This window comes from Phallusia mammillata, chromosome 1 (assembly GCF_965637545.1).
Source record: "Phallusia mammillata chromosome 1, kaPhaMamm4.hap1.1, whole genome shotgun sequence".
Taxonomy (NCBI): domain Eukaryota; kingdom Metazoa; phylum Chordata; class Ascidiacea; order Phlebobranchia; family Ascidiidae; genus Phallusia; species Phallusia mammillata.
This window is the reverse complement of record NC_137252.1, coordinates 20,676,054-20,691,417: the sequence shown is the minus strand read 5'-3', so window position 1 is coordinate 20,691,417 and position 15,364 is coordinate 20,676,054. Positions and strand designations below refer to the sequence as shown.

The following is a 15,364-nucleotide window of genomic DNA, read 5'->3' as shown; positions in this document are numbered from 1 at the left end:
AGTATCGATACCACTGAAATCATTCGATACCGAGTACGGGGTACTCGTCCCATCACTATCACTCATACTTGTTACAAAAAGCATGTGAAACACACACACACAAACAAACAAACAAGTATTTGGGTTTGTCATTTAATTTGTTTTTGCAAGGATAAAATTCATGATTATGTATGTTATGATTCAGTGTTTTCCTATCAGATATTGGATTGGGATTTAAGACATACATTAAAAAGTAGATGTACACATAACAATGATTGAACCCAGGGAAAAAGTACTAACAGACTACAGAAGAAAACTGTTGGAACACAAAGAGATTGATGGAAGACTTAAAGGATGTAAGAGTTTTTCTTATTATTAAAGTGTAAAACTATTGTGAAAAATAATTGTTTTTATTGTTTGTTGCTTTCCAAATAGTTAAAATTGTTTTGTAACATTTGGTTGGATTTGTTCAGAAATTGTCAACCCAGTGAAAATGGTAAATACTAATGATATGTTTGTGTAATCTAATGCACAATTACCAACTGTTTGTAATTGCAGTGAGAGAAGACCTAAAAAAGAAAACCAAAGATTTTGATAAATCAGAAAATGACCTTAAAGCTTTGCAAAGTGTTGGGCAAATTGTTGGTGAAATTCTTAAACAGCTAACTGAAGAAAAATGTAAGTTGGTGATGCCCTTTTTTAGTTATTGTTGCAAAAATGTTACTTGTATTAAAATAATTGTCTAATGTTGGTTTGTAATGCTTGACTGTCTAATGTTGGTTTGTAATGCTTGTTTGGTCAAGAAAGAGTCCTTTAAATTGATTCAAATTTGGACAGATGTTATTTATTTATCCAAATTTTAACCTCGCTGAATGACCCACAGGCTCCCAAAACGTAGTATTTATGGGGGACACATATTGTTTTTGTCTACATTTTCCCCCCCGTCCAACGCAGATTGGTTCCCACGTTTTGGTCAAGAAAGAATGGTTCAAACTTTTTTAAATTTACACACATTATAGATATTGGTCTAAAGATGGCCCATGTGAATTTTGACCCCATTTGATCCCTCGGGTCATCCACAGCCCCCCAAAACGTGAAATTTTTAAAACGGCTATACTTGCTAAAGCAGATGATTCTGGAGTTTCATGCTTTTTTATGGGTATATTGTTTTTGTCTGTATTTTTTTTCTTTTTTCTGTCTAACGCTGGCTTGTGGTCAAGAAAGAGTGCTTTAAATTTATTCAAATTTACAGAGATGCTAGTTAATAATCCAAATTTGATTCTCCTGAAGTTTGACCCTGATTGACCAAGCGGTTCACCCACAGGCCCCCAAAACGTAACGTATCTTGGAGTTTTTTTCTTTTTTTCTTTTTTCTGTCTAACGCTGGTTTGTTAAACGCGTTTGGTCAAGAAAGAATGCTTCAAATTTATTCAAATTTGCACAGATGTTACATATTAATCCAAATTTGAAACGTACAAATTTTAAAACGGCTGTACTGACTAAAGTACATCATCTAGGAGTTATGTGCTCTGTTGGTTGGTGCAATGTGATGTTTTCTAAAGAATTTTCGAACTTTTTACATGATTTACCCATTTTTACCCCCTAAACCCCAAAATATTCGTTTCTGTCTAACGTTGGTTTGTCAAACGCGTTTGGTCAAGAAAGAGTGCTTCAAATTTATTCAAATTGACACAGATGTTAGCTATTGTTTAAAACCTGATCCTCCTAAAGTTTGACCCCAAATGACCCAGCGGTTCACCCACAAGCCCCCAAAACGTAAAATTTGAAAACGGCTGTACTGACTAAAGTACATGATGTAAGAGTTTCATGCTTTGTTGGTTGGTGCAATGTAAGGTATTCTAAATACTTTTCTAATTTTGTATTGGATTTACCCATTTTTTACCCCTTTAACCCCGAAATAATCGTCACCCCTTAAATCCCGAAATAATCTTATTTGGTTTCAGGCCAGAAATACAAGCCCTAATGTGCTAAAATTTTAAACAATTGTTAGCAGTAGGTTACTGGTTTAGTATTCAAAAATTTGCCTTAATCGGCCAAATAATGACTTTCACAGCCCATAGTTTGTGTACACTGTCAATCAGACAGAAGTCCCAAGGGAGTCATTCACTGGTTTACGATTAAAACGGTTTAGTGCAGAGCGGGAGTGCTCAGCTTGACGTCCGGACAGACGTTTTAAGCGACAGTCTTTTCAATGATTAGAAATCAGCTGTTTTTGCGCAGCAATGCCATGTCGTTTTATAAGTTATCACTCGCACTTTCCGCGAACGTTTTACGCCTAAGACGTAATTTAAATTCGATAAAAGTGCTTCGGTTTTGTAAATGTCAAGCAAAACATTGTTGATCAAAAAAAATAAACATAATTTCTTTTTATAGCCGTGATAAATGGTCTTTAAATTCTCGTTGTCAGCTTGGCCACCGCATGACCACAGGTCACTAAAGGTCAACTTGTAGGTATTACAAACACAGTTAAGATCGAATTTTCATCACAACGTAGCTTCATTATTTTTGACAAATCAATACTCAAATATAAATTAGGCAAACCGGTATTGTTTTACACTAAGTCTGCTTGCTATTGAAAAACGGTGTCAAAAGAGGTTACTAAAGGTCAGTGAGAGGTTACTAAAGCTCGATGGTAGTCGTTTTGCGAAACAAAGTTAAGTAAAAAACAATTTGTTATGTATATATACCTGTGCAGCAAATGGCTGTTTAATTTATAGTGTCTGTAATATAACTATTGAGGTTTTGTAGGAAAATTTGTTTAAAACCCGACGTTGGACGACAATATCTGGGTCGAAGCAAGAGATTAAATTGAAGTATTTGTATCGTTTTTTTTTAAGTTTTTGTAATTTTATGACAATAATCTAAAAATCACTGCAACATTTGTTTACCGTAAATCCGCACAAACACGCGTGTGGGGACCCATTAGATTTTGTTTACAAAAACAATCATATGTGTAGATCAAAAATGATGTGTATAGTAAATTGGTAAATATCGTATAGAATATATAAAATGGAAGCATATCAGAAAGCCACTCTTCTAGTTCTTTGTTGTTTAATGCAATGTAAGTTTTTATGGGTCCCCTTCTATGAAGGGGACACATATTGTTTTTGTCCGTATTTTTGTTTCTTTTTTTCTTTTTTCTGTCTAACGCTGGTTTGTTAAACGCGATTGGTCAAGAAAGAGTGCTCCAAATATATTAAAATTTTGACAGATGTTACATATTAATCCAAATTTGATCCTCCTGAAGTTTGACCCCGAATGACCCAGCGGTTCACCCGCAGGCCCTCAAAACGTAAATTTTTTTAAACGGCTGTACTGAGTAAAGTACATCATCTAGGACAGGGGTGTCAAACTCGTGGGGTTCGCGGGCCACATTGCAGTTTGGGAATTATGCCGTGGGCCGCATGTGATTTTTAATCTAGTTGTATACACTTAAACAACCTTTTCGCTACGACGACCGCATTGTAGATCCTTATTTCACCAAAGGCAGCCAATTATCTGCTGTTTTTGTTTAAAAATTACAAGAAAAAGGTTTATATCATATATATACCATCTATTGACGCCCAAAAAGCCCAGATTAATTTCCAACTTATTGTACAGATTAAGCTCCACAATGTGAAGACCCGCAGTTTTAACTCTATTATTACGTCATAATCTATATTGTGACGCTTTTTGTACCTGTTTTTCGCATTGTTGGCACACAATACGCCTACAAAAAGTCTGTCGCATATGGCTACTAGGCTGGTAATACTCTTTTCGGTAACACAAAAATCTGTTTAGGACAGTTTGAAAATCAAAAGTTTTGGCAAAGAAGTTTTAATTACATCACGCCTGCCAGTACATATATTTCAATGTGGCCGTACGGCCGCGGGTTGTACACCCTTGACTGAAACTTTAAGGAACGGTTCAATTACTATCGTTTCTATTCATAACATATGAATTTGTATGTATAAATTAAGTTTCGGTAAACGTCAGTTTAAATAATAGCTTTCAACTTGAAAAGTAAGACAAATTTAGTGTAATTAGATAAAAGTCTGACAAAATACTACAATTGTTGTTGACTGTTCGTGGGCCGCATTGGAGGGCTTCGTGGGCCGCATGCGGCCCGCGGGCCGCGAGTTTGACAGGCCTGATCTAGGAGTTATGTGCTCTGTTGGTTGGTGCAATGTGATGTTTTCTAAAGAATTTTCTAACTTTTAACAAGATTTACCCATTTTTACCCCTTAAACCCCAAAATATTCGTTTCTGTCTAACGCTGGTTTGTCAAACGCGTTTGGTCAAGAAAGAGTGCTTTAAATTTATTCAAATTTAGTCAGATGTTAGCTATTGTTCAAAACCTGATCCTCCTAAAGTTTGACCCCAAATGACCCAGCGGTTAACCCACAAGGCCCCAAAACGTAAAATTTGAAAACGCTGTACTGACTAAAGTACATGATGTAAGAGTTTCATGCTTTGTTGGTTGGTGCAATGTAAGGTATTCTAAATACTTTTCTAATTTTGTATTGGATTTACCCATTTTTTACCCCTTTAACCACGAAATAATTGTCACCCCTTAAATCCCGAAATAATCTTATTTTGTTTTAGGTCAGAAATACAAGCCCTAATGTGCTGAAATTTCAAACAATTGTTTGCAGTAGTTTACTCGTTTAGTATTCAAAAATTTGCCTTAATTGGCCAAGTTATGACTTTCACAGTTTGTGTACACTGCCAGTCAGACAGAAGTCCCAAGGGAGTCATCCACTGGTTTACGATTAAAACGGTTTAGTGCAGAGCGGGAGGGATCAGCTTGACGTCCGGACAGACGTTTTAAGAGACAGTCGTTTCAGTGATTAGAAATCAGCTGTTTTTGCGCAGCAATGCCATGTCGTTTTATAAGTTATCACTCTCACTTTCCGCGAACGTTTTACGCCTAAGACGTAATTTAAATTCGATAAAAGTGCTTCGTTTTGTAAATGTCAAGCAAAACATTGTTGATCAACATAAAGGTGAAATAATAAACATAATTTCTTTTTATAGCCGTGATAAATGGTCTTTAAATTCTCGTTGTCAGCTTGGCCACCGCATGACCACAGGTCACTAAAGGTCAACTTGTAGGTATTACAAACACAGTTAAGATCGAATTTTCGTCACAACGTAGCTTCATTATTTTTGACAAATCAATACTCAAATATAAATTAGGCAAACCGGTATTGTTTTACACTAAGTCTGCTTGCTATTGAAAACGGTGTCAAAAGAGGTTACTAAAGGTCAGTGAGAGTTTACTAAAGCTCAATGGTAGTCGTTTTGCGAAACAAAGTTAAGTAAAAAACAATTTGTTATGTATATATACCTGTGCAGCAAATGGTTGTTTAATTTATAGTGTCTGTAATATGACTATTAAGGCTTTGTAGGAAAATTTGTTTAAAACCCGACGTTGGACGACAATATCTGGGTCGAAGCAAGAGATTACATTGAAGTATTTGTATCGTTTTTTTCAATGTTTTTGTAATTATATGACAATAATAGTGCAAAAAGAATACGAAAATTTTTTTTTTATTGTTGGGTTAATGCTTTCTAAAAATCTGTCCTTAAGAATCTAAAAATCACCGCAACATTTGTTTACCGTAAATCCGCACAAACACGCGTGTGGGGACCCATTAGTTTCTGTTTACAAAAACAATCATATGTGTAGATCAAATGATGTGTATAGTAAATTGGTAAATATCGTATAGAATATATAAAATGGAAGTATATCAGAAAGCCACTCTTCTAGTTTTAAAGAATTTTGTATCTTTTTTTTGGATTCACCCATTTTCACCCTTTAAACCCCGAAATAATCGGTTTTAGTTTTAAGGCAGAAATACAAGCTCTTTGGTGCAGAAATATTAAAAAAATTTGACAATTGTTTAAGCAGGGTATTTGTTTAGTATTTAAAATTTTGCCAGTTACCTTTACAACCCATAATATGTGTATGCTATCAGTCAGATATAAGTACCAAGGAAGGAATTAACTGGTTTACAATTTAGGCGGCAGAGCGGGAGTGCTCAGCTTGACGTCCGGACAGACGTTTTACGAGACAGTCGTTTGGGTGATTAGAAATCAGCTGTTTTTTGTGTGCAGCAATGCTGTGTCGTTTTATTCAGATATCACGCACATTTTTAGTTTTGGCGAAGGTTTTACACCTAAGACGTAATTTAAACTCGATAAACGTACTTTGCTTTCGTTTAGGCTATGTCAGGCAAAACGTCGTTGATCAACATAAATATGAAAAAATAAACTTAACTTTTTCGAACGCCGCGATAAATGGTCTTTAAATTCTCGTTGTCAGCTTGGCCGTTGCATAACCACGGGTCACTAAAGGTCAACTTGTAGGCATTACAACACAGTTAAGAATTTTTCGTCATAACAGAGCTTCTTTGTTTATGACAAATCAGTTCAAGAATCAGTACTTAAGTTATGTATAAATTAGGCAAAACGGTATTGTTGAACACTGCATGCTGTTAAAAACATTGTCAAAAGGTCATTAAATGGTCGTTTTTGCGAAGCAAAGTTAAGTGAAAAACAAGTTGTTATGTATACGAAGCAAAGTTAAGTGAAAAACAAGTTGTAGCAAACGACTTTTTTATATAGTGTCTAATCTAACAGTTGTGTTTAAAAACTGTACTTGAATGACAATGTTAATGCTTTGTGAAAAATTTGTCCTTAAGAATCTAAAAATAGCCGCAACATAGGTTTACCGTAAATCCACATAAACATGCGTGTGGGGACCCAAATATTTGTTTGTTTGTTCACATATTAATGAGGTCAGAAATACAAGACTTAACCTGCTGAAATTTTAAACAGCTGTGGATAGGGTGCTCCTTGTTGGCTGTTAAAAATTTCAGTGCAATCAGCTCAGTAATTACTCTTACAGCCCCAAATATGTTTTTACATGCTGTCTTTTGTCAAATTTGTGCTCGCTCAGTGCACAGCTGATGCAATGGGAGTGATTGACGATAGTGGTGCATGGAAAAAATGCCTCTGCTTCACCTATGAACGCAGTCGTCACTTGACCATTTTCTCACTGGTTGGAATTAAGATGTTACGGTCTTAGTTATATTGCACTGTAAACGTTAATGTAGGTCAACTTATTCGTGTTTCAAAACGCAGAGTGACAACGCAGCACGATTTGTTACACCTGTGTAATGTGACTTCTCAAACTGAAAGCGTTAATAAAACTGTTTCAGAACAGGTTTTGGACTAAAAAGCCCTGCTAAGCAATCGTATTGTTGGCATGAAGAAAACAAAAGTTTATAAATATTTCTTTAATACGACAAATGTCATCTGTGCCATTCAAATTCTTACCTAGCATATGCATGCACCATTCATCCTGTTACAAATTCAAAATATATGTGCGTGGGGGCTAGGGATGTTCAAAGTAGAATAATTGGGTATTCTAGAATAATTGATGCGAATCTAGAATATCAAATCCAATTCTTATATTATTTTTGACTGAGCAATCATTAATCTTGACAACAACTAAAGTAGACCGGTTTAATACATTATAAAACATATTTTTCATATATAATGTAAAAAAAACAAAAACAAATAAAAACACTGGGAAAAAACTTTGCACAACTGCATTGAAACTAAATGACCCAAAATCCACTAAGCCAGAAAAATTGGCATAATGTTAAAAAATAACTTTTACAATTTTATTTAGTGATTATTATTGCCTTCAGTAGAAGTAACTATGTTGTAAGTGTGCTTTAGTAATACTAATATATAACGTTTGTTAACCTAAAACAACTGCAAAAACAGGCACCCTAGCAAAGTTAAAACATTGGGTGATGTAAAGCTGGGACATTGGGTGATTTTAAATTCCAATTAAACTACCAGCGGGTTTGCAACACAAAATGTGAACTTTGCAGCGTGTACTAACTGCATTCTTATGTTTGTATGGGGTTAAAAAATGATGCAAACGTCATATGTTATGGGATTCCATCACTGTTTTTGCGATATTAACAGACAATCCCATGCTTCCAATCGCTGCCTAACGCCATGACCACGTTGCAAAAAGTTGCCGGTATGTCATTTAATGGCATAAGCATAATCACGTGATCAGATGCGTAACAAGTGTGCTAATCGTTAATTATGCCTCCAACGCACAACCGTCGTTATGGCGCGGCGACTCGTAAATTGACGTCATAACGTTGTATAGCGCTCACTGATTTGACGGCGACCATGCACTTGCCGTCTTTGCAACTGGTACAATGACCGGGCGTCAACGTAAAAGCGTAACACATGTGTTTACATTTTTGCCAACGACGAGAGCACACATTCAAATCGGTTCCAATTACCCCGATATAAACAGCAAAAATGGATTTGAATCTAACTGGATTCGAATCCAAAGGATTCGTTATTCTACTTTGAACATCCCTAGTGGTGGCACCCATTGGTTTTTGCTTGCAAAAACAATTACTGTACATACTCACAGATAGGTCGCAATTTTTTCCTTTTAAAAAAAAAATATAGGTGCGACCAATCCGCTCGACATAAGTGAAAATCGCCACCAAGTCGGAACAAAATGGATGCCTGAATCGATATATTAATCACGTATTTATCCATTGATTTAAAACAGATTTTTGACCACCTAAACCAGGGGTCTTCAACCATTTTGGCTCAATCGCCCTCTTTTCAAGGCACTGGCTCAAAATCACCCCCCCATGAGATTGTTATTCGTACCAAGGTTCTGCCTTTTGATCAGATGTGGGCGGTTAGATTCACCTAGCAACATGAAAGCTTCAGTAAACAGTTAAAACCTAATTTAATTGCTACTACAACATGCAAGGTCCATTTCATGCAATTCTTCTATAACGCATCTTAGAAAAAATTGTTCAATCATGGATAAAACAATTATGATTATGCGCAAACAATCGCCTTCTTTCGTTGAGAACAATGACTCGGTAGAGGAGAATTCTAAATGATACAAATACTTTTTTGGAAGCGCTTGTAGGCCTATAGCAGGGGTGACCAAAGTGTGAGTGAATAAATTCGTTTTTGATATTTTGTGTTGCGGCTCTTTTAAAACTAAGTTTTGTGATATGCGGCTCGAGCATGAAGCAGGTCTGACCACCCCTGGCCAATAGGAAAGCGAAACAATTAGTTTGAGGTAAAGCTCGTTACCATTGTATTCAATAAAGTGTCCCATGTGGCAAATTAAATAACCAACCTTGCTTTCGAGATCACAAAAAGTACAAACAATCCCCAGTAAACACAATGTATTCAAATAGCAGTTTGTTTGAGCTGATGCGTCCCTTGTCCCTGGTGTTTGTTTGCAAGACGAATTATGTCCGCAAGTTAAAGTTAGCTAAGTCTCACAGTTCTTGTACATATAGTTATACAATCAGTAATGTTGAAATCGCCCCCTTTTGAAGTCAAATCGCCCCCTAACTTCCAAAATTGTCACCATCGCCCCCTCGGTAGATGAAATCGCCCCCGTTGAACAACCCTGACCTAAACCAAATGACACAGACATAAAAAAAACCTGATCGGGATTCGTCCCCGGGAGTGACCTGGGTTCGAACCCCGTGGAAAAAAAAAAACCAAATACATTCAAGAACATACAACAATACAACACAGTCTAAACAATCTAACTGATATAACATAAAATTATTCACCACAGCAAATTTAATGCATACTCCACAGACTTAGAGATACTGCTGAAACACTAACTAGGCTATACGTGTGGAAACAAAGGAAACCGTGAAAGCAGGCCACACATGGCTGGCAGTTATGTCATAATAATGGACGTATGGTGCAATGGTAGCAACGGCGGGAAAGTTTTTTGCTATCGTGGAGCGTTACTGTCCGTTACAACTAAATCTGCGGGCCGCTCAAAACCCCGTCGCGGGCCGGATCCGGCCCGCGGGCCGTATGTTGCCCACCCCTGGTATATGTGATAAATCGTTACATATGATGTAGTATATATAAACTGGCAATATATAGGAAAATTACTATTCTAGTTTTAAAATGGCTATACTGACTAAAGTACATAATCTATGAGTTTCATGCTTTCTTGTTTGGTGCAATGTAAGGCTTTCTAAAGAAATTTGTAACTTTTAATAGGATTCACCCCTTAAACCAGGGGTGCAAAATTTTTTTAGGAATCTGGTAGCGCGCAAAAAAATTTAGTAGCGCATGCGTTTTTGTGTATGTGACTTTTTCCACCTAATGCACAACCATTTCGCCACTAATAGCCGTATCGCAGGTCCCTATTTAACAAACGCCCACCAAATGTCTCATTGTTTATGATCTAGTGATCTAAAGAATTTTGATTTATTTCACAATATCCCATTTGCTTGGACCTGAAAGTTTATGCCTAATCCAGTGGTTCTTAACTATTTTGGGATGGTTTCCCACTAAAGTCGATCACCAAGTTGGAATTTCCCCCTCTGTTATTTTTATAAAGATGTTTTGTCCTCGACGTTAACAATTTTTTTTATTTTTATTTTTATTGAAATACTTTTGTGAAGCGATTTGGTCGGGACCATAAAGGCTTAGTGCAATGTTATTTAGTTTGAATAGTGCTACCGTTAGAGAGTAAAAGTGTATGGGATATTGAAATGTCCTCTGTTGCATTACTCAATTTTTATCACAATCAACAAAGGGAAGGCATTTATTCGCGCACAATAACAAAAGCATTGATATTTTAGACATGTCTGTGATGTAACACACGGCCTTCTAACACTAGGTGAAATTAATCTTACATGTTGTTGCGAAAAAAATTGTAGTAAATTAACTTTTAACAGTTAATTTAAGTTAATTTAAGGCCCGATTTGACCGTCGGGCCGGAGTGTGGTTGCTCTCGACTTACAAAATTTCCCTCTAAATACAACAAATTTCCCACTAGTGGGAAATTTCCCACCTGTTAAGAACCACTGGCCTAATCCATATATTGAACTGAACAGCTTAATGAGCACGCAAATTTTCGAAAGTTTTAACAATTGTTTGAGCAAGGTATTCGTTTAGTATTTAAAGTTTTGCCAGTTACCTTTACAGCCCATAATATGTGTACACTATCAGTCAGATATAAGTCCCTATAAGTCCCATTCACAGGTTTATGATTAAGGCGGCAGAGCGGGAGTACTCAGCTTTCGTTTGGGTGATTAGAAATCAGCTGTTTTTTATGCAGCAATGCTGTGTCGTTTTCTTAAGTTATCATGTGCATTTTCAGTTTTGGTGAAGGTTTTACACCTAAGACGTAATTTAAACTCAATAAACCACTTGCTGGCTTGTCATGTAACCTAAAACCTTACTGAAATGATTTTTAATTTTCTACCCAAAACTTATTGAATTATTACAAAATGAATTGATTCCCCCTTTTTCTTTACTTTGTATCATTTTTCTTAAGGCCTGGATCCAAATTTGTACTTTTAGCCACGCAGGTATAGTTTTTGGTAAAAACTTCCAAAGGTCCCCTGAATGGGACACATCTTGATTTCACTCTGTTTTTTTTTCTGTTTTTTCACCGAAGTTTGTCCATGCACTTTTGGCATGTAATCTTTGGTGGATTTGGATGAAATTTTCACAGATGGTAGATATGGTTATACCAATGTGTCGTCTGTTTCGTTTGGGTTGATAACCCCAGTATTTACCTCGCTAGCCCCAAAATGAAAAACTTTGTATGTTGCCACGCACCACAAACGAAAGATTTCTGTAGTGTAATAGTGTGATAAAGGTAACAGAACGTATGGTACTTGTGTTTGTGCATTACTTGGTGGACGTTTTTGCACATGCCAGTTGGAGTGGTGTTAACAGCCTTATAACATCAGAAGCATTAACAAGTGTTGCTAATAACACCTCTAGTGGTTAGAAATTTAAACAATGGCCGATTTGGATAAAATTTTACATGACTGTTGATTGGGTCATTGTAATTTGATATTTTATACTTTTGGTTGTAGAACCCCATTAGTTGTCCCACTAACCCCCTAAAATGTTTTTTTTTTAAACAGTGTCGGAATTAAATGAAATTTGGACAGCTTGTATAATTTGTCATTTTTAGGTGTCAATTGTTGTGTATAATCCTGTAGCCCAATATTTACCCTTCTAGCCCCTAAAATGGGTGAATTTTTTAAACAATGTCCGAATTAGATAAAATTTCAACAGTTTATAGAGTGTGCTATTTATAGTTGTTGATTGTTTTGTTCAACCCCGTGGCCCCACATTTACCCCACTAGCCCCCCAATCTTGGTTAATTTTTTAAACAATGTCTGAAATAAATGAAATTTTAACAGCCTGTAGAATGTGCCATTTATAGGTGTAGAATGTTGTGTTTCACCCTGTGACCCCAACATTAACCCCACTAGCCCCCAAAATGGGTCAATTTTTTAAACAATGTCTGAATTGAATGAAATTTGGAGTGTGCCACTCATAGCTGTCAATTGTTGTTTTAACCCTGTAACACTGTCATTTACCCCACTACCCCCTACAATCGGGTGCAATTCGCCATAAATAGGAGCTGATTGTTGTGTTTAGCCTTTTTTCTCAGATAGAGAAAAACCTTCAAAAATGTATGAATGGAATGAAATTTGAATAGTTTGTAGTCCATATAGCTTATTTATACATGCTCAGTGCAGATCACTATGTTTCACCTTACAACACCAAACTTTGTCATGGTTATCTCTTGAAATGCATTATTTACAACTTTGCATGTGTGGGGGACACCTGAGTTTCTGCTTGCAGAAACAACCAAGGTTATGAAAGACAGTGGCTGATATGGGACCCATTTCAAAATAAGTGTTGGAAATATATTAATGTTTTAAAATAGGTTATTATGGGTCCCCTTCCCTGAAGGGGACACATATTGTTTTTGTTTTTTTAGAGTGCTCCAAATTTATTCAAATTTACAGAGATGTTAGTTAATAATCCAAATTTGATCCTCCTGAAGTTTGATCCTCCTGAAGTTTGACCCCGATTGACCCAGTGGTTCACCCACAGGCCCCCAAAACGTAAAATTTTTGAAACGGCTGTACTGACTAAAGTACAGCATCTTGGAGTTTCATGCTTTGTTGTTTGGTGCAATGTAAAGTTTTTCAAAAGAATTTTGTAACTTTTTATTGGATTCACCCATTTTACCCCTTAAACCCCAAAATAATAAGTTTTAGGCCAAAAATACAAGCCCCAATGTGCTGAAATGTTAAACAATTGTTTGCAGTAGGTTGATCGTTCAGTATTTAAAATTTTGCCTTAATCGGCCAAAATCGGCTTTCACAGCCCATAATATGTGTACGCTGTCAGTCAGATAGACGTCTCAACTCTCAAGGGAGTAATTCGCTTGTTTACGATAAAGGCGGGTGAATGCAGCGGGAGTGCTCAGCTTGACGTCCGGACGGACGTTTTACGAGACAGTCATGTCGGTAATTAGAAATCAGCTGTTTTTGCGCAGCATGCTAAGTCGTTTTGTTACGTTATCAAGCACATTTTCAGTTTTGGAAAATTGTGTTTAAAAAGTGACCTTGAACGACAATATCAAGGTCAAAGATTAAATTAAAAGTCTTTTTCCCATTCTTATTTACTGTTTTTTTTGTAATTACATAACAATAATGATGCAAAAAGAATACGGACAAAACTTTTAAAGTTGGGTTATTGCTAAAGTTGGTTAAGTTTTTCCTTAAGAATCTTAAAATAACCAGGATGTTTGTTTACCGTAAACCCGCACAAACGTGCGTGTGGGGACCCATTCGTTTTTGCTTGCAAAAACAATCGTGTGTAGATCAAATGATGTGTATAGTAAATTGTGCTAAGCCACTCTGCTAGTTTTTTAGCAATAAATGCAGTCTTGCATTATATTGCTAACAGACATGGGGTCGAATACAAGCGTCCTGTATTCGAATACTTTACGAATACCACCATGACTGTATTCGAATTCATGAATATTTTGGTAATTTTTGAGTGACAGCAATTCGAATAGTATTCGAATAAAACAAGTCAAGTATTTGTATTCATGAATAGTTGTCCAAATACAACGAAATGTAATTCGATTACTATTTGAATAAACCCAAGCATGTATTCGTATTCACGAGTACTTACGCACTTTTTAAAGTCCAGTGATTTGAATAATGCGAGTCAAATATTTGTATTCATGAATTGTTTTGTAATTTTTAAGTGACATCAATTCGAATTGCATTCGAATAAAATTGCATTCGAATAAAAGTATTTGTATTCACGAATAGTTGACCAAAAAACAATCAAGTATTCGAATTGTATTCATGCACTGTCGAACGAAAGCCAAAATCATTCGAATGCAGCACAAAGGTGGTAAAACCTGTATTCGAATGCGAATGACAAATACGAATTGCCCCATGTCTGATTGCTAATAAGTGGTACACATCAATCTGTAATATCCTTTGTAGATTAGCAGTACATTTTAATTACATAGCAGTCCAATGACCATGGTCATGAGTTTAGAAAAATATCATTTTACAAACAAAATCTTAACAAATTCCACCAGACATGAAAAAGCATGGTGAATGAGCCTTTTTCAAAATGTGCCAAAGTGGGAATATTCATGTTGTAAAAGTCATGCCTGAAGTAAAAATTTTTAATCCACCTAATTCTTATTTTATGTTTAGTCATTGTCAAAGCAACAAATGGCCCAAGATATGTGGTGGGTTGCAGAAGACAAGTAGACAAAAGCAAACTGAAGTCTGGAACCAGAGTTGCATTGGATATGACTACTCTGACTATTATGAGGTGAGTATCTCAGTATATATTGAGTTTAAATGTCTGCTTTGGTCTAAAAGTTTTTGGCTTAAAATGTTGGGCAATGATTAACATACAATAAAAAAACTGTGTTAAAATGAGATATTGTGTTAGGCACTGTAAATGTTTGTGCACACAGCTTTCTACTTTTACAGATTGTGGGTATACAGCTGTTATGTAAGGATTTTTGGCAGCATAGTTACTAATTCCAAACCTAGTAATACTTGACAAATTCAAATGAATCTGGTTAATTGCATGACTAAATTTCTAAGCTTTTATGTGGGTATTATGTAATAATCTGGATGCTGTACAAACAGTGTATGTTGTTTTCCGTGAAGGTGTTGCCTTAATCGACCAAATAATAGCCTTTGCAGTCCATAATATGTGTACACTGTCAGGCAGACAGAAGACCCAAGGGAGTAATTCACTGGTTTACGATTAAGGCATTTTAGTGCAGAGCAGCAGACCTCAGCTTGATGTTGGACATACGTTTTCCAATACAGACGTTTCGGTGATTAGAAATCTTGATGTATTGCACAGCGGTGTCATGTCGTTTTCACGCGCATTTTTAGTTTTGGCGAAGGTTTCACACCTAAGACGTGATTTAAACTCAATAAACATGCTTCGGTTTCAAGATTCAATA

At 36.1% G+C, this 15,364-nt stretch overlaps 1 protein-coding gene across 1 annotated transcript in view; it reads left to right on the top strand.

The window, feature by feature from the left end:
* Positions 1-176: 176 nt before the first annotated feature.
* The window catches only part of LOC145209503 (26S proteasome regulatory subunit 10B), a 34,626-nt gene continuing 19,438 nt past the window's right edge, over positions 177-15,364 (top strand). Inside the window, exons 1-3 of the mRNA XM_080079799.1 lie at positions 177-335; positions 538-657; positions 14,592-14,712. Of these exons, the coding sequence (XP_079935925.1) occupies positions 251-335; positions 538-657; positions 14,592-14,712 (326 nt within the window). The 5' untranslated portion in view covers positions 177-250. The remainder of the gene's footprint in view (positions 336-537; positions 658-14,591; positions 14,713-15,364) is intronic.